The 13,822-nt window shown below is 40.4% G+C and overlaps 1 protein-coding gene across 1 annotated transcript; it reads right to left on the reverse strand.

Moving 5' to 3' along the window:
• Window positions 1-1,953: 1,953 nt before the first annotated feature.
• On the reverse strand, window positions 1,954-4,379 carry LOC112316101 (olfactory receptor 52K1-like). Its single transcript, XM_045181943.2, has one exon. The coding sequence runs from the start codon at window positions 4,377-4,379 to the stop codon at window positions 3,435-3,437; it is 945 nt and encodes a 314-aa protein (XP_045037878.2). The 3' UTR covers window positions 1,954-3,434.
• Between the last annotated feature and the right edge of the window lie 9,443 nt (window positions 4,380-13,822).

Consider the following 13,822-nt stretch of genomic DNA (forward strand, 5'->3'; position numbering starts at 1 on the left):
GTCCTCTCCATGTTTAGGAGCACTTAGTCACGCCTCCCAGGAGTCATTATTTGTTCCTCAGGGCTGTGAACGCTTGAGGTAGTGCCTGCTTGTACCTTGGTCTTTGATGTGCCTCTTCAGACTCCTACCCCTCCTAAGGAACAGAGTCTCATTACAACATGTAAACTGTAACCAAGTCTTATCTGATATGACCTGGAAGGGCAGGAACTCCAGCCTCATCAGATCAAGATCATCCTTTAGGATTTATTTTGTGTACCTGCTATGTATGTTGGCCTGAGCGGACATTGATTTCCATCTTGTGACTTTGAAATGGCAGTGTTCTGGTCATGGTGTTTCTTGTAACTAAAGTGAAGATAGTCTCAAGTTTTGCTAATGTAAGGAGTGAAAGTAGGATCTTATTATGTAATTAAGAAAGCACTTTTAATGTAACTACTTATCAACAATTACCAACCATCTATAAATAATAAAGGTCCATCTTTCTACCTACAAATGACCTTAATGTCTGCCTGTTACAAGCTATGTTTTTTTGGAAAATAACTGACAAACTTTGGCTCTAGAAAGTTTAGAACTGTGATACAAGAATGGTGGAAATTGTTGTAATTAAGTTTGAATTAGTGCAAACATATTTCTGTACTCTGTGATGTTTATGTAATGGTAAACCTTCAAGTCTGAAAATAGCATGAAGATATTCTCATGAGTGCTATGTTCTCTCTAAGTACACAGTGTCGACATAAGATAGCTGAAGAAGAGTTATTTCCTATTTGTGAATAAAACTAACAGTGTATGATGTTTAATACATAAGTGTTTAACACATACAGTGCTTAATACATATAGTGTTTAACACATGAGATTAATTACCATTATGTGTTAAAACAAAATCACTGTCTGTGGGAGATATGACTGTTACTTGAAAGTCTAGGTCGTTCTTGCACCAAACATAGGGACAAAAGAGATTTTGCAGTCTGGAAATACTTATTTAATCCATTTTCCTATAATCAATTCACTAATTAACAATGACAAATAAACAATTAATTTTCAGAATGTGCTGTAGAAACAATATCCACAAAAATCTCAGCAGTACACAACAATAAAATGTATCTCTCAAACATCTGCAGATTGGCTGGATGATTTTACTGGAGTTAACTGAATTGTTCATCCTTCTTCAAATCAACTGGGAATCTGTTCCTTTATGCTGGACTTGCTGGGAGGCTCTGCTTCAAGCTGCAAGTTGATGAGACAGCTCGACTCCACTTTTTCCATTTCCTCCTTAGACCAGTGGGTTAACCAAGACACATTCCATGGTGCGGTACAGTCAGAAGAAAGCAAGCCCCTCCACACAAGCAAATTTCAAGTGTCTGCTTACAACACATCTGCTAATACCCAAACGACCAACATGGTGCAGGTGGCCAAGCCCATAGTCAACATGTGGTTAAGTATATTCTGGGAAAGTGAGCATTTTTGACAATAATCTTACCTACGATACAGAATGCCTCATCGCTACAGAGAAAAAGCAAAGGAGTATTTGGGAAGGCTCAGAGAACACAGTTAGAGGCCCTTGTTTGATACCACTTCATTCCTTGCTGCCCAATTACTCACCTCAACATCTGGAGGACTGAGATACTTGAGAACTGACCAGCAATCCATTGAAACTATTACCCTTCTATGGCATGTGCCTATGACATGAGTTTGGAGGGTCTGGACATGCTTTTTCAGAGCATATGATAATTTCATGTTTATTTCTTAGAATTAAAAAAAATGCCTTTTAATTAGTAGAGAGGAAATGAAAAGGTCACAAAACAAACAAAGAGAGGAACATGTTTGTATAAGTAGGCCATCCTGAACAGAGGCTATCTATGTTCCAGCTGTGTATGAGAACTTTTTTCTAAATTCTCACTCATGATATGTTTATTGTTTGTTTCTTTTGTTTCTGTTTTTGTCTGTTTGTTTGAGAGAGAGAGATGGAGAGAGGAAAGGAGGGGGAGAAACATCTATCAGTTGCCTCTCATCTGCACCCCAACCCAGGATCCAACCCACAACCTAGCTATGTTCCCTGATGAAGAAATCGAACCCAGACACTTTCAGTGTTCAGGATGAAACTCCAACCAACTAAGCCTCCCTAACTGAAGTAATGTTCAATTATGAGACTTCATGTAAGGAGACAAAGCAGAAAGACAAGTGAAATTCAATATCAATTTTAGTATATACTAGAAGAAGAAATAGTTGAATTTCCCTTTTTTAAACTTAAATACATAGAATCTTGAACTGTCATGAGTTGAATTCCCAGAAAGAACTCATATCTGCTAAAAACTCTCAAGTCTCTGGAGTTGATTGCAAGTAAAGCAAAAATCACCCTTGCTCATGTTCTATGAACACTATGGGCCAGCTGTGCCTATCTATGTTCCACCTGTGAGTCAGACTCACACCTGCTCTATGTATCTTTTCCATCATAGGTGTAGGTTGAAAGAAAAACTCTGACAGAGAACATGCTCATCCTTGTAACAGAGATAAAAAAAGAGACACTGAGACAAGCTACACACACACATTTTAAAGTTGCTGGTTATTCACTCAAATTCCACTGGCCAAAGAAAGTCACAGAAAGAATTTGCATTCCTACAGTGGGGAATCACCCCTCCAACAGAAGAGGAAAAAGATACTACATACCTGTAACAAACATAACCTATCACAACTACATATTGTCACTATTTTCTTCTTTAGATTCAGAAGTCTCATCTCTAAAAGGGAAGGTGTTTCCAAAGTTTAGAGCTCAAAAATAGCATTCAGCTCTTCTGTTCATTCACTCAACAAATATTACTAAGATCTTTTTTTGGAGACTAACGGCATATGCATGTGAAAAGTTACATAATATAAATTTTTATCAAGTGCTATCAGAAGACTGCCTTCTTAATTGAACAATAAAGGAACTGGCCATTCTGTAGGTCAGAAAGGAACTGACTTAATGGAAGAAATAAGTCTCCTTAGAAGAGGAGCTGTCCAACAAACTATGAAGCCACTGCAAAGGTTGTAAGTTAAAGAGTGGCATAGGCTGGACACCACTTACCAAAGGAGATATGGAATTAATTTCAGTACTATATGTGCTTTTGCCTTTGGGTAACAAAATCTGGGGTTCAATTTCTCACTCACAGTCTGGATGAAGAGTTCAGCAGACTCAGCCAAGATTCCTACTGTTTTCCAATGATATGACAATAGCACTTTGGAAGTTTCTTGTGATGAATCTATGAAAATAGGAGGGTCAAACTTCTGCTATCAGACAGACTATTGGTGAATCAGTGACATTGGGACTGCATTATTTTTATCATACTGGACAATTAAGAAATATGGAGACTCTACAATTTTCCTGCTTGAGAGCATCCCTCTATTCCTTAACTGAGCCCTCACTCAGTACTGCATTAGTGAGCAAGAAAAAAACGATGCATCTACACAGACTTTTTCCAGAATAGGCTTAGCACATGATCACGAATCTGCTTGGTCTTCACGCCATAGATGATGGGGTTCACCATGGGTGGGAAAAGAAGATAGAAGACCGCAAAGAGTATATGAACATGAGGGGCAGCCCGGCGGGCCACACGGTGCATGACTGAAGACATGACAACAGGTGTGTAGAAAGCCAAGATGGCACCTATGTGGGACACACATGTTCCAAAGGCCTTATAGCGGGCCTCCTGCGAGGCAAGCTGCAGAACTGCCCGAAGGATGAAGATATAAGACAGGATGACAAACAGCAAATCCAACACCGTTATAAACATGGCCACAGCTATGCCATAGATATTGTTGAAGCGAGTGTCCCCACAGGCCAGCCTTACCACAGCCATGTGCTCACAGTAGCAGTGGGCAATCTCGGGGCCGTGGCAGTAGTGGAAGCATCGGAGCAGAAAGGGGAGTGGGATCACTAGTGTCACAGCCCGAATCATGGCAGTCGCACCAATCTTGGTGATAAGGGGCCTGGTCAGGACTGAGGTGTAGTGCAGTGGCTTGCAGATGGCCACATAGCGGTCAAAGGCCATGGCCAGCAGCACTGCTGACTCCATGATGGAGAAGGAGTGGAGAAAGAACATCTGGACCAGACAGGCATGGAAGTTGATCTGCCGATCTCTAAACCAAAAAATAGCCAGCATTTTAGGCAGTGTTGTAGAAGAAAGGACTAGATCGATGGTTGCCAACATGGCCAGAAAGAGGTACATGGGCTCATGGAGGGCTGCATCAGCCCGGATTATGAAGAATAGAGTGCAATTGCCTAGCAGAGCCAGAGTATAGGCGAAGCAGAAAGGAATGGAGATCCAGACATGCAGGTGCTCCAAACCCGGAATTCCTACCAACAAGAAGGCAGCTGGATGGGTTGAGGTAATATTGGAGGTTGACATAGCTTCTGGAAATTCTCCTTGTCGGTTTTTATGGGTTCCTTCACCTTCAGAATGTACCTCATTGGGAGGAGTAGTTCTTATTATTCTCATTGTCAGACCTTAAAATGACCCATTTTTAGGCCTCATAGACATGGAGAAGCACAATCCTTGTTTCCTTCTCTCAAGGAACTTTGAATTTCATTGACAAAACAGAACATTAAGCATGATTCCTACTGACATCATGTGACAGCTTTTGCAACACAAATAAAGACAAGGAAGTGTTTTCTGTGTTCAAGGTGATGTCAGGAATGTCCTGTTAAAAGAAGAGGAAGTATGTGTAAACAAATGCATTTCTTTAGTACATACATTGCTACCATTCCAGCTGATAATCAAGCTAAGCTCACAGCCACAAAGCCACTTTTCTATCCCAGAATATCCGGCTTGGGTGACTGTATAAGTTGAATACAACCTGCAATTTCTAATGCTCTTATTCATTGCACAATTGTATATTTTCTCTAGCACTACATCATCTGACATGGTTGCCATGGGCCACGTGTGGCAATTTACATTTATTGAAATAAAATTAAAGTGCAACGAGTCAGGTATCCCTAACACTTTGTAAGTGCCCAGTAGCCACATGTGCCCAGTGACACCTAATTAGACCATTCAGATACATAATGTTTTCTTTTTCGTAGAAAGCTCTACTAGAACGAACTGCTCTAGGATATATCTTCCAGGTGCTTTCCATATCCACAAATCTCTGTACATACAGCCCTGCCTCCAGCTTACTGAGAAAATGAGGAGCCTCTCCCTCTGGGTCTCTTCATCTAAATTCAGTTTTAGCTCCCTATTCACGTGGCTCTCTCTCCAGCCATCCTCTAGCTCCCTCATTTTCATTTCAGGCAAACTCTCTCATATTCAGCAAGACTGATAGCTGACTTTCATGATAAATGCCCTTCATTCTTAATCATTTACCTTTTCCTCTTCTCTTGTTCACTTTTCTCTTCTTTCAAATCCTTAAACATTGAAGTCGCCCAGTTTTTCCACAGCTACTTTTTTCTCATACAATCCAGTTAATGTGGGTTTTACAAGCATTACATAACAAATATATTTAAAACATTTACTATAACACTGAACAAACTAAGTACTGGAAAAGTCTGGTCTCTTTTCAATATAAGAAAATTAAGTTTTGGAAATCTAATATCTCTAATGTGTCAGATTTGATAGTGTTAAGCAACTGAGTTTGTGTTCTGGCTGTCTCCAATTCCAGGCCCTAAATAACTACATTTTATTGCTTCCATCTAAGTTACTTATAGGTAACTAAATCAGCATATCCAAATTGGAAAATGACTTCTTTCCATGTGGTACAGAAACATTTTAGAATGTAAGGGTCTTGGATCAAATCACAACTGCCATTTATACAAGTTGTAAGAACTTACACAATCACTTATCTCCAACACCATTTTCTTCTCTGTAAGTGGGAAGGAAAGTGGGCCTACCTTTATGGGAAGTTCTGTGGAGAGATTATGTATAATCTCCTTTCATGTATAAGGAATTATGTGTATATCTTAAGTGTTTGCAGAGCCTTATTTGTCATTCATCTCTTCTTCCATAGGAATACACTTTTAAACAAAATCATTGTGTTGATTAATATTGTCCCTCCTATCTTATATTCTTCTCCTTCTGTTACTTCAAATCTCTACTTCTCTTCACAGAGAACATCTGGAAATGTTTACATTCAGTCTGAACTCTCTCACATATCCTTTGGTAATGGGACATTGTGATCTGAATTCATTCCTGTGACTTCCCTGAAAATGCTTACACTGGAACCACCAGTGACCTCTCTGATGATGGTGCCATTGTAATCTACCTGCTTCCATGCAACTCCACCTCTCAGCAACTCACATCTGAATTGACAGTTCTCTCCTTTTGAGACTTCTTTGCTCTTGGCTAATATGACACTATCGTTTCCTATCCCCTTAGTTTTTCATGTTGGTCACCTGCATCTGCCCTACCTCTAAATATGGAATTTCTTCAGGGCTCTATATTTAGCTTTGTTCAATTCTATATTGACAAAACATTCAGTATGTGTATTCAGTACATTTACTGAAAAAGTTATACTTTTACTAAATATTAAATGTAAGTGTGCAAATAAAATAGATTGGTGCCTTAGTGAACTGATTTTCTTAGTGTTTCAGATGGATAATAAAATAATTTACATAGTAGATTTAAAAAAAGGATAATGAGAATGGGACATCTGGGATTTACAAGAAGGGGAAGGCAGAAGTTTTTAAAAAGAAATTGGTGTAGGCTTCATTGAGTAGGAAATAGAGCAAAGATTGAATGAGGTGAGAAAATATGTTAGCTCCGTTTCATTAAAAGTCAGAACCTTGGATTCCATGAAAGTGTTTATGGGGAAGATTATAACAGGGGGAAAGATAGGATGAAAGAATAAAACAATAACACAGACGATCACATCCAAAGCTGCACTTCAAGCTGGGTAACGGGTGATCAATGCCACGTGATTAAGAAGTACCAACCGGTAGTTACAGAATAGTCACAGAGATGTAAATTAAAGCATAAGGAATATACTCAATTATATTGTGATCACTATGTATGGGGCCAGCTGTTTACTTAAACATTGGAACGAGAGGGGAACCACTCTGTAAAGTACGTGGCTTTCTAACCACTATGCTATATAGCTAAATCTAATAGACAATAATTTTGAATACAAACTGTAATCGAAAAATTCTAAAAACAACATCATGCAGAAAACAACTCAGTAATTGTCTGCTCAAGCAAGATATAAGAGGGATGTATTTACCCACTGGTTTCCCGCCTACCTCCCATCAAAGGTGAACCCAAGGTATTAATTTCCTCAGACTGACAGATTCACACATGTTCCAGAATAGCTGAACAGTCTCCTTCAGTGCCCACGCAATGGAACAGAGAAACCCAAGGGCAGGGTGCAGCTGAGTTTAGTGCAATCAAGCTATACTTGCACTCAAGTGGTTACCGCAGCAATGGCTAGAGCAAAAAAGTGAGTGAGAAACAAGTGAGAGAGGCATAAAAGAGAGAGCATATAGGGAGTTACCCCTGGGTGAAGAACTCTAGGCAAAGGGAACAGTCAGAACAAATAATGGAAGACAGTAATATTATTAGTGCTCAACAATCAGCTACAATGCCAGTGTCACTAAAGGACTAGAACGAAGGAGACATTTATAGAGTTCATACAGGTGGGGCCAGATCACGCAGGGCCTGGTAGGCCTTTGTGGGAAATTTGCAAAACTCCCTCATTTCTCTCACAAAGACATTTTATGAGCTAAGGGACATATTTGACAATTTTTAAGTTTTCTCTGCTCCCTACCATGAGAATAACATGAAAGGGTAAGGGTAAAAAAAAAAGAAAAGAAAAACAGGCTCTGGAGGCAATGACAGCAATAAGGGAGAACGCTGCCTAAGAGCCAAGGTGGTGGCAGGGTAAGTGGTGGAAGCAATCAGATTGGAGGCATATTTGAGAAAAGTGCCATGGGATCTTTTTTGACAGATGAAATGTAGATCATAAGAGAAAAGGCAGTCAGAAACAGCACCAAATTTTTCAGATTAAGCAGCTAAAAGGAGCTGCTCCAGTTTCTGTCTTACCGCAAACACCCCACACAGTGTGAAGTGAAGGCACCTGGAGTGAAGGGACTGCCTTATTCACTCCCAGCATCTAGCATACACCCTGTGCTGACTATTTCACCAAATGAGGAATGAACAACCAGAATGGAAATTGTCTTCTCACTACATTCACAAGATCTCCCTATAGGGTCCAATAGCTGGTAATCTTCCAATTTAACATTCAAACAAAATAGGAGTTCAAAGAAAGCCCAACCACTTTGGTTACCTGCCTCAGAATAAAATCTTCTCACTGGAAAGAATTTTTCCATGTGCTACTAATATACCTTCATCTGTGCCAGGAACAAGCATTTTGGCTCCAGTTTCGGCAGAACATTTTTGCTCTCCCTAGTATACTGTCAATGCCAAGAATAGTACCCGCTGCATAATAATAATAGTCTCTAAATAACTGTGAATGATCACACATACCTGTTGCTGCTTCACCCTCAGTAAACATGCGTTTGTCAACAAAAAAGAACATAGCTTATTTTGCCTCTGAGCCCCTACCTCTCCCCGACTTGTTCTCCCCACTTTCTGAACATAAGTGACCACCCTGTGACCTAGCCACCCTTCCTCACACACATAAACAGTTACCTCTTCTGACCAATTTCTACCCCAAACTCAGGGTGTCCCACACTGCATGGCCCTTACTGCTGTGGAACTTCATCAAAAATATACCCTTCCCAGAATAAGGATCTCAGAGAATGTAAGGGAGTAGGTAGAGCCCGTCTTTCTTACCAAATATCCAGAATGCCAGAGCCTGCTTTGCAGTGAATGTTTCATCCTGCCTGTGCTCTGTTTCAGAAGCCAAACTGTCCACACAAGATCATAGGTCTCATCTATTTCTTTGTTGTTTCCCAAAGTGCTTGCATGGGCCTCCAGGCACAGAAAGTACTCAGTTAATACTGGCACTACTTTGTAGTCTACACCTATATCGTAAGAGGGTACCAGAAAGATAATTTGAATGATTACAACCCAGAGACAGGAAAATAGTCACTCACCTAAGGTCCTTCAGGGATGTGGCTTGTGGAAGAAGAACCTATAAGAAATGTACTCCTTACCTCTCCCTGCATCTTCCTAGTTCAGGCCCCATTTTCTGTCTCCTGACTACTGCAGAAGCTTCCTATATGGGACAAGGATACTGGTGGGGTGGGAGGAGAAATGATAGGTGAGAAGTGACAGGACCCACACTGGAATAATCAGCTAAGACTTTTTGGAGATGAACCACAGTGTTTGGCATAGAAAGAAAGCAATAGCCCTCTGTAGTGTAAGGAGTGTCTGGAGTTTGTAGACAAAGCATTTGAGTTGGACCATCAAGACTTATGCTCCCTCCACTGAGGGGCCAAAATAGAGGCAAAATGGAAGTAGGGAGCAGGCAGGGAGTTAACGCCTAAGACCAGGACTGGGTGTGGAAGGTAACTTTCTAAGAGTGCCCCATCCTCTCCCACTCACAAGACCTGTGTCACTTCCTTCCTGTGTCTGCTAGTTCAGCTCTGACCACAGCCTTTTGTCTGAGGTAGAATTCTTGGCCCTGTCCTTTTGCTTCAAGAAACATCAGTGGGAGGAGTTTGAGAAGGAGGAAGCCGGGAAGGAGGCAGCTGGCTTTATCTTCACTAACCTCTGCTCTTCTCCCAGAAGGATATGGAAGCAGACACTGATGTACCTGATGAGGCCCTCGGGGGCTCGTGGAAGACTCTGGTTTCCTCTCTGGGTGTTGACACTAGGGGTCTCCTTAGAGCCAGGACTTCACCCCTTGGGTTCTCTGAAGTCCATGTCCTCTCCATGTTTAGGAGCACTTAGTCAAGCCTCCCAGGAGTCATTATTTGTTCCTCAGAGCTGTGAGTGCTTGAGGTAGTGCCTGCTTGTACCTTGGTCTTTGATGTGCCTCTTCAGACTCCTACCCCTCCTAAGGAACAGAGTCTCATTACAACATGTAAACTGTAACCAAGTCTTATCTGATATGACCTGGAAGGGCAGGATCTCCAGCCTCATCAGATCAAGATCATCCTTTAGGATTTATTTTGTGTACCTGCTATGTATGTTGGCCTGAGCTGACATTGATTTCCAGTTGTGACTCTGGAATGGCAGTTCTCTGGTCATGCTGTTTCTTATATCTAAAGTGACGATAGCCCCACATTTTCCTATTTCAAAGAGTGAAGGTAATATCTAATTATGTAATTGAGAAAGCCACTATTAATGTAATTACTTATCAACAATGACTAACCATCTATAAATAATAAAGGTCCATCTTTCTTCCTACAGTTCACTTTAATTCCTGCTTTTGTTCAAGCCCTGATTTTGCCAAAGTCCCCATGGAATTTGCATGCTCTAATTCCCCATAATTTTTTTAAGTAATTTGAGGTCCATGTACTTCAGTCACATCACTCCCTTCCCACAGAGGTACCCTGACCCTAACTTTATCTTTTATTATTAGCCTTCAGAGGTTGTTGATTCAGGGACACCCTATCCCCTCACCCCCAGGATATATCTAATCTCCTGGCATGTTAAGATAAAGTGTGATTCCTATATAATAGATTTAATGTTGGACCCTAAATTAACCCAGTACAGTTAGGCCAAAAGGATACAGGTTATGTGAAGAGCACCTCATCAAAAAATTAAGAGGCAAAACTTGTTGTCAGGCAAAAGCTAGACAAAGGAAAATTAGCCTCAGGTTGAAAAGAAGTTCACAATGAAACAGAGGACACACTGTTAAGTTATAAACAGCATGATACTCGTAGGAATCAGGAATCTAGGCCATGTCCAGCATGGTGGATAGTGTAAGTTTTATAGAGTGAGTACAGCTTGAAGTCAGAGCATTCAGGAAAATAGCCACATAAAGGAGGCAGAGTTTGAGGGCACAAATACCTTGCTTTGCCCCTCACTCCGTTCTGAAGGGATAAAGCTGATGTCACAGGGCCAGGGATGAGAAGCACCGGAGTGGGCAGTGACCATGGCTTAGATAACTGAGCTAGAGATGCATTTTGGAATATTAGAACATTTAGAATTATTAGACTACCTGTATTAGAACTTCATTACAATTCCATTTTTGTCTTTCTGCATTTTGTACATCAATATCCATATATATATTTATCCACATATTTAACTTTTTGGTGCCTTTCTTTCCCTCCTATATCTCTATATATCTATTTGGATCATTTGCCTTCCACCTGAAGGAACCAGTTTTAGTTTTTCTTCTATTTCAGGCCTAATAGTGACATACTCCATCAGTCAGAGAAAGAGAATTATCATATGTCACTCATATGTGAGATCTAATGAACAAAATAAACTGAAGAACAAAATAAAACCAGAGGCATGGACACATGGAACAAACTGACAGATCTCAGAGGGAAGGGGGGAGATGGACTGGAAGAGATCTGCCAAAGAACATATATGCATGTATGCATAGCCCATGGATGCAGGCAACAGTGTGGTGAAGGCCGGGGAGGGGGAATGGGTGGAGGAGGGCAAAAGGGGTATAATAGGTGGCATCTGTAACAATGTCAACAATAAAAATAAATAAATGTTAAAAGAATAAGAAAAATTGTCTATAAAACAAACTCATTCAGTCATCTTCAATCACAAAAGATATTTTTCCCTGGGAATAGAATTCTAGAGCCCTTTCTCTTCTTTCTTGCGTTTAGAGCTATTATTCAATTGTATTCTGCCTTCCCTTGTTTTTGTGAATAAATTGTAGGGGTTACTTTTGGTCCCAGGAACTTAATAAATTTAACATGCTCTCCATACCCACAGGGGCTTTTTGTTGTTAGCTGAGTTTTATGATCACACAGGAGCTGCAGGTCACTCAAAGATTCTTAATTTTTCTCAGAATACAGACCAGTCTTGAGCAGAGAATTGGCAAGATTTGGTAGTTTTAAAACATTGCCTCTGATTTCTGTGATGAGAACAGCAATAGGAGGTGCAGGTAGGAGCAGGGAGACAATTTTAAAAGTATTGCAGTAATCCAGAGAAGGGAAGATACTATCTCATAACCAAGGTGGTAGCCGTGTATGTGGTGAGAAGTAATCAGATTGTGTATGTATTTGTAAAAAACTACCAATGAGGTTTCTTAAAAAGTTACATGTGGGGTGTGAGAGAAGAGATTCAGAGATAATTCTAAGTCTTCAGGTTTGAGCAGCAAGAGGGAAGGAAGGTGCTGAGGGATCACTGAGCAGAACAGGTTCCTACGTGGAAGTACTCTTCCTGCTAATTCATGGATGGGATGCAGCTATACACCCTCATTTGCAATTTTGAAAATGCCTGGTGAAAAGATGATTGGAAATATTGTAATAAAGCCCAGATTACTGTACCAAATTTGTTTTTCATAATGTCATCTCCCATGCACGAGAATAAATTTTATGTGCTTATAAACTGCTTACATTTCTTATTCATACTTCGTGCACTCAAATGAGCAAATATAGAAATTAACTTTCCTATTACTGTTTGTAACTATTCTGTGTTACTCTGGTGTCATATGTATTACGTGGCTGTGGGATCCTTATAATATTGGACTTGTACTTAGAAACAAAGCCACTCTTTCTTCACTGGGGATGGAGATGACCTGAAGGCTGGTGACATTCCTTGTGTAAGCCCTCAGGAGGATAAGCAGACCTTTGTTTTAGAAAACAGCTTCTTTTAAGACATGTGATTCTCTGTTTATTTGTGTTGTTAGTATTTGCTATTATTTTTAAGCTTTTTGCCTGTCTCAACTATGCTCAGAAAAAAATAAACAAGGGGTCTTGACCACATGGGATATAAAAGGAAGAATATCATTTGGGGGGGTTGTGTGTATGTGTATAGAGAGTTACAGGAGCAGAGATGGGAACAGCCACAAGTAGGTTCTTACTGCACCCTTCCCTTTTCAACACCTTCCTACCTTCCATATCCCATCTGACAGGGGTTTAGAGAGCCTCTTTCAAAGTGAAAAAACATAGATAACTCTGGCCAGTGTGGCTCAGTTGGTTGGAGTGTCGTGCTATAAACTGAAAGGTCGCAGGTTCGATTTGATTCCTCATCAGGGTACATGCTTAGGTTGTGTGTTCAGTCCCTGGTTAGGGTACATTGGAGAGGCAATCGATCGATGTTTCTCTCTCACATCAATGTTTCTCTCTCTCCCTCCCTTCCCCTCTGTCTAAAATTAATACGCATGTCCTTAGGTGAGGATTAAAAAAAAACAGAGAGAGATTACAATAGATAATGAAATAGATATACAAACCTGTATGGTTTTGTTAACCAATGTCACCCCAATAAACTTAATTTAAAAAAAGAAATAGACATACATAATTCTTAAACAGTAGTCTCTGAAGAAACCAAGGTTCACAAGATAAAAGTACAGGAATGTATTTGGGGAAGATGATATAAAAGGCGGCGCTAGTTTACTAGGCTGTCATAACAAAGTAACACAGACTAGGTGGCTTAAATGAGAGACATTTATTGTTTCACAATTTTGGAAGCTACAAGTCCAAGTTAAGGTGCCAGCAGGGTTGGTTTCTTCTGAGGCTTCTCTCCTTAGCTTCTACATGGCACTTTTCTCTCTGTGTCTGCACGGGGTCTTCCCACTGTACGTGTCTATGTCCAAATTTTCTCTTCCTATAAGGACTTATGTTGGATTAGCAACCATCCTAATGACCTCATTTTAACTTAATTACCTCCTTAAAGACCCTATGTGAGGCTCTGGGAGTTATGACTTCAATGGGTAAACTGTGGGTTGGTGGGATGCAATTCAGCTCACAAAGATCTGCTTTCTGGCCTCTTATAATGCACATCTTCCTCACACACAAAAACATTCACACCATCCTAGCAGCCCCCAA

The sequence above is a fragment of the Desmodus rotundus genome, chromosome 5 (assembly GCF_022682495.2).
Source record: "Desmodus rotundus isolate HL8 chromosome 5, HLdesRot8A.1, whole genome shotgun sequence".
Lineage (NCBI taxonomy): Eukaryota > Metazoa > Chordata > Mammalia > Chiroptera > Phyllostomidae > Desmodus > Desmodus rotundus.

Bases quoted from the DNA above. Each gene is read 5' to 3' on its own strand.
- LOC112316101 (XM_045181943.2), bottom strand. From the start codon at position 4,379: ATGTCAACCTCCAATATTACCTCAACCCATCCAGCTGCCTTCTTGTTG.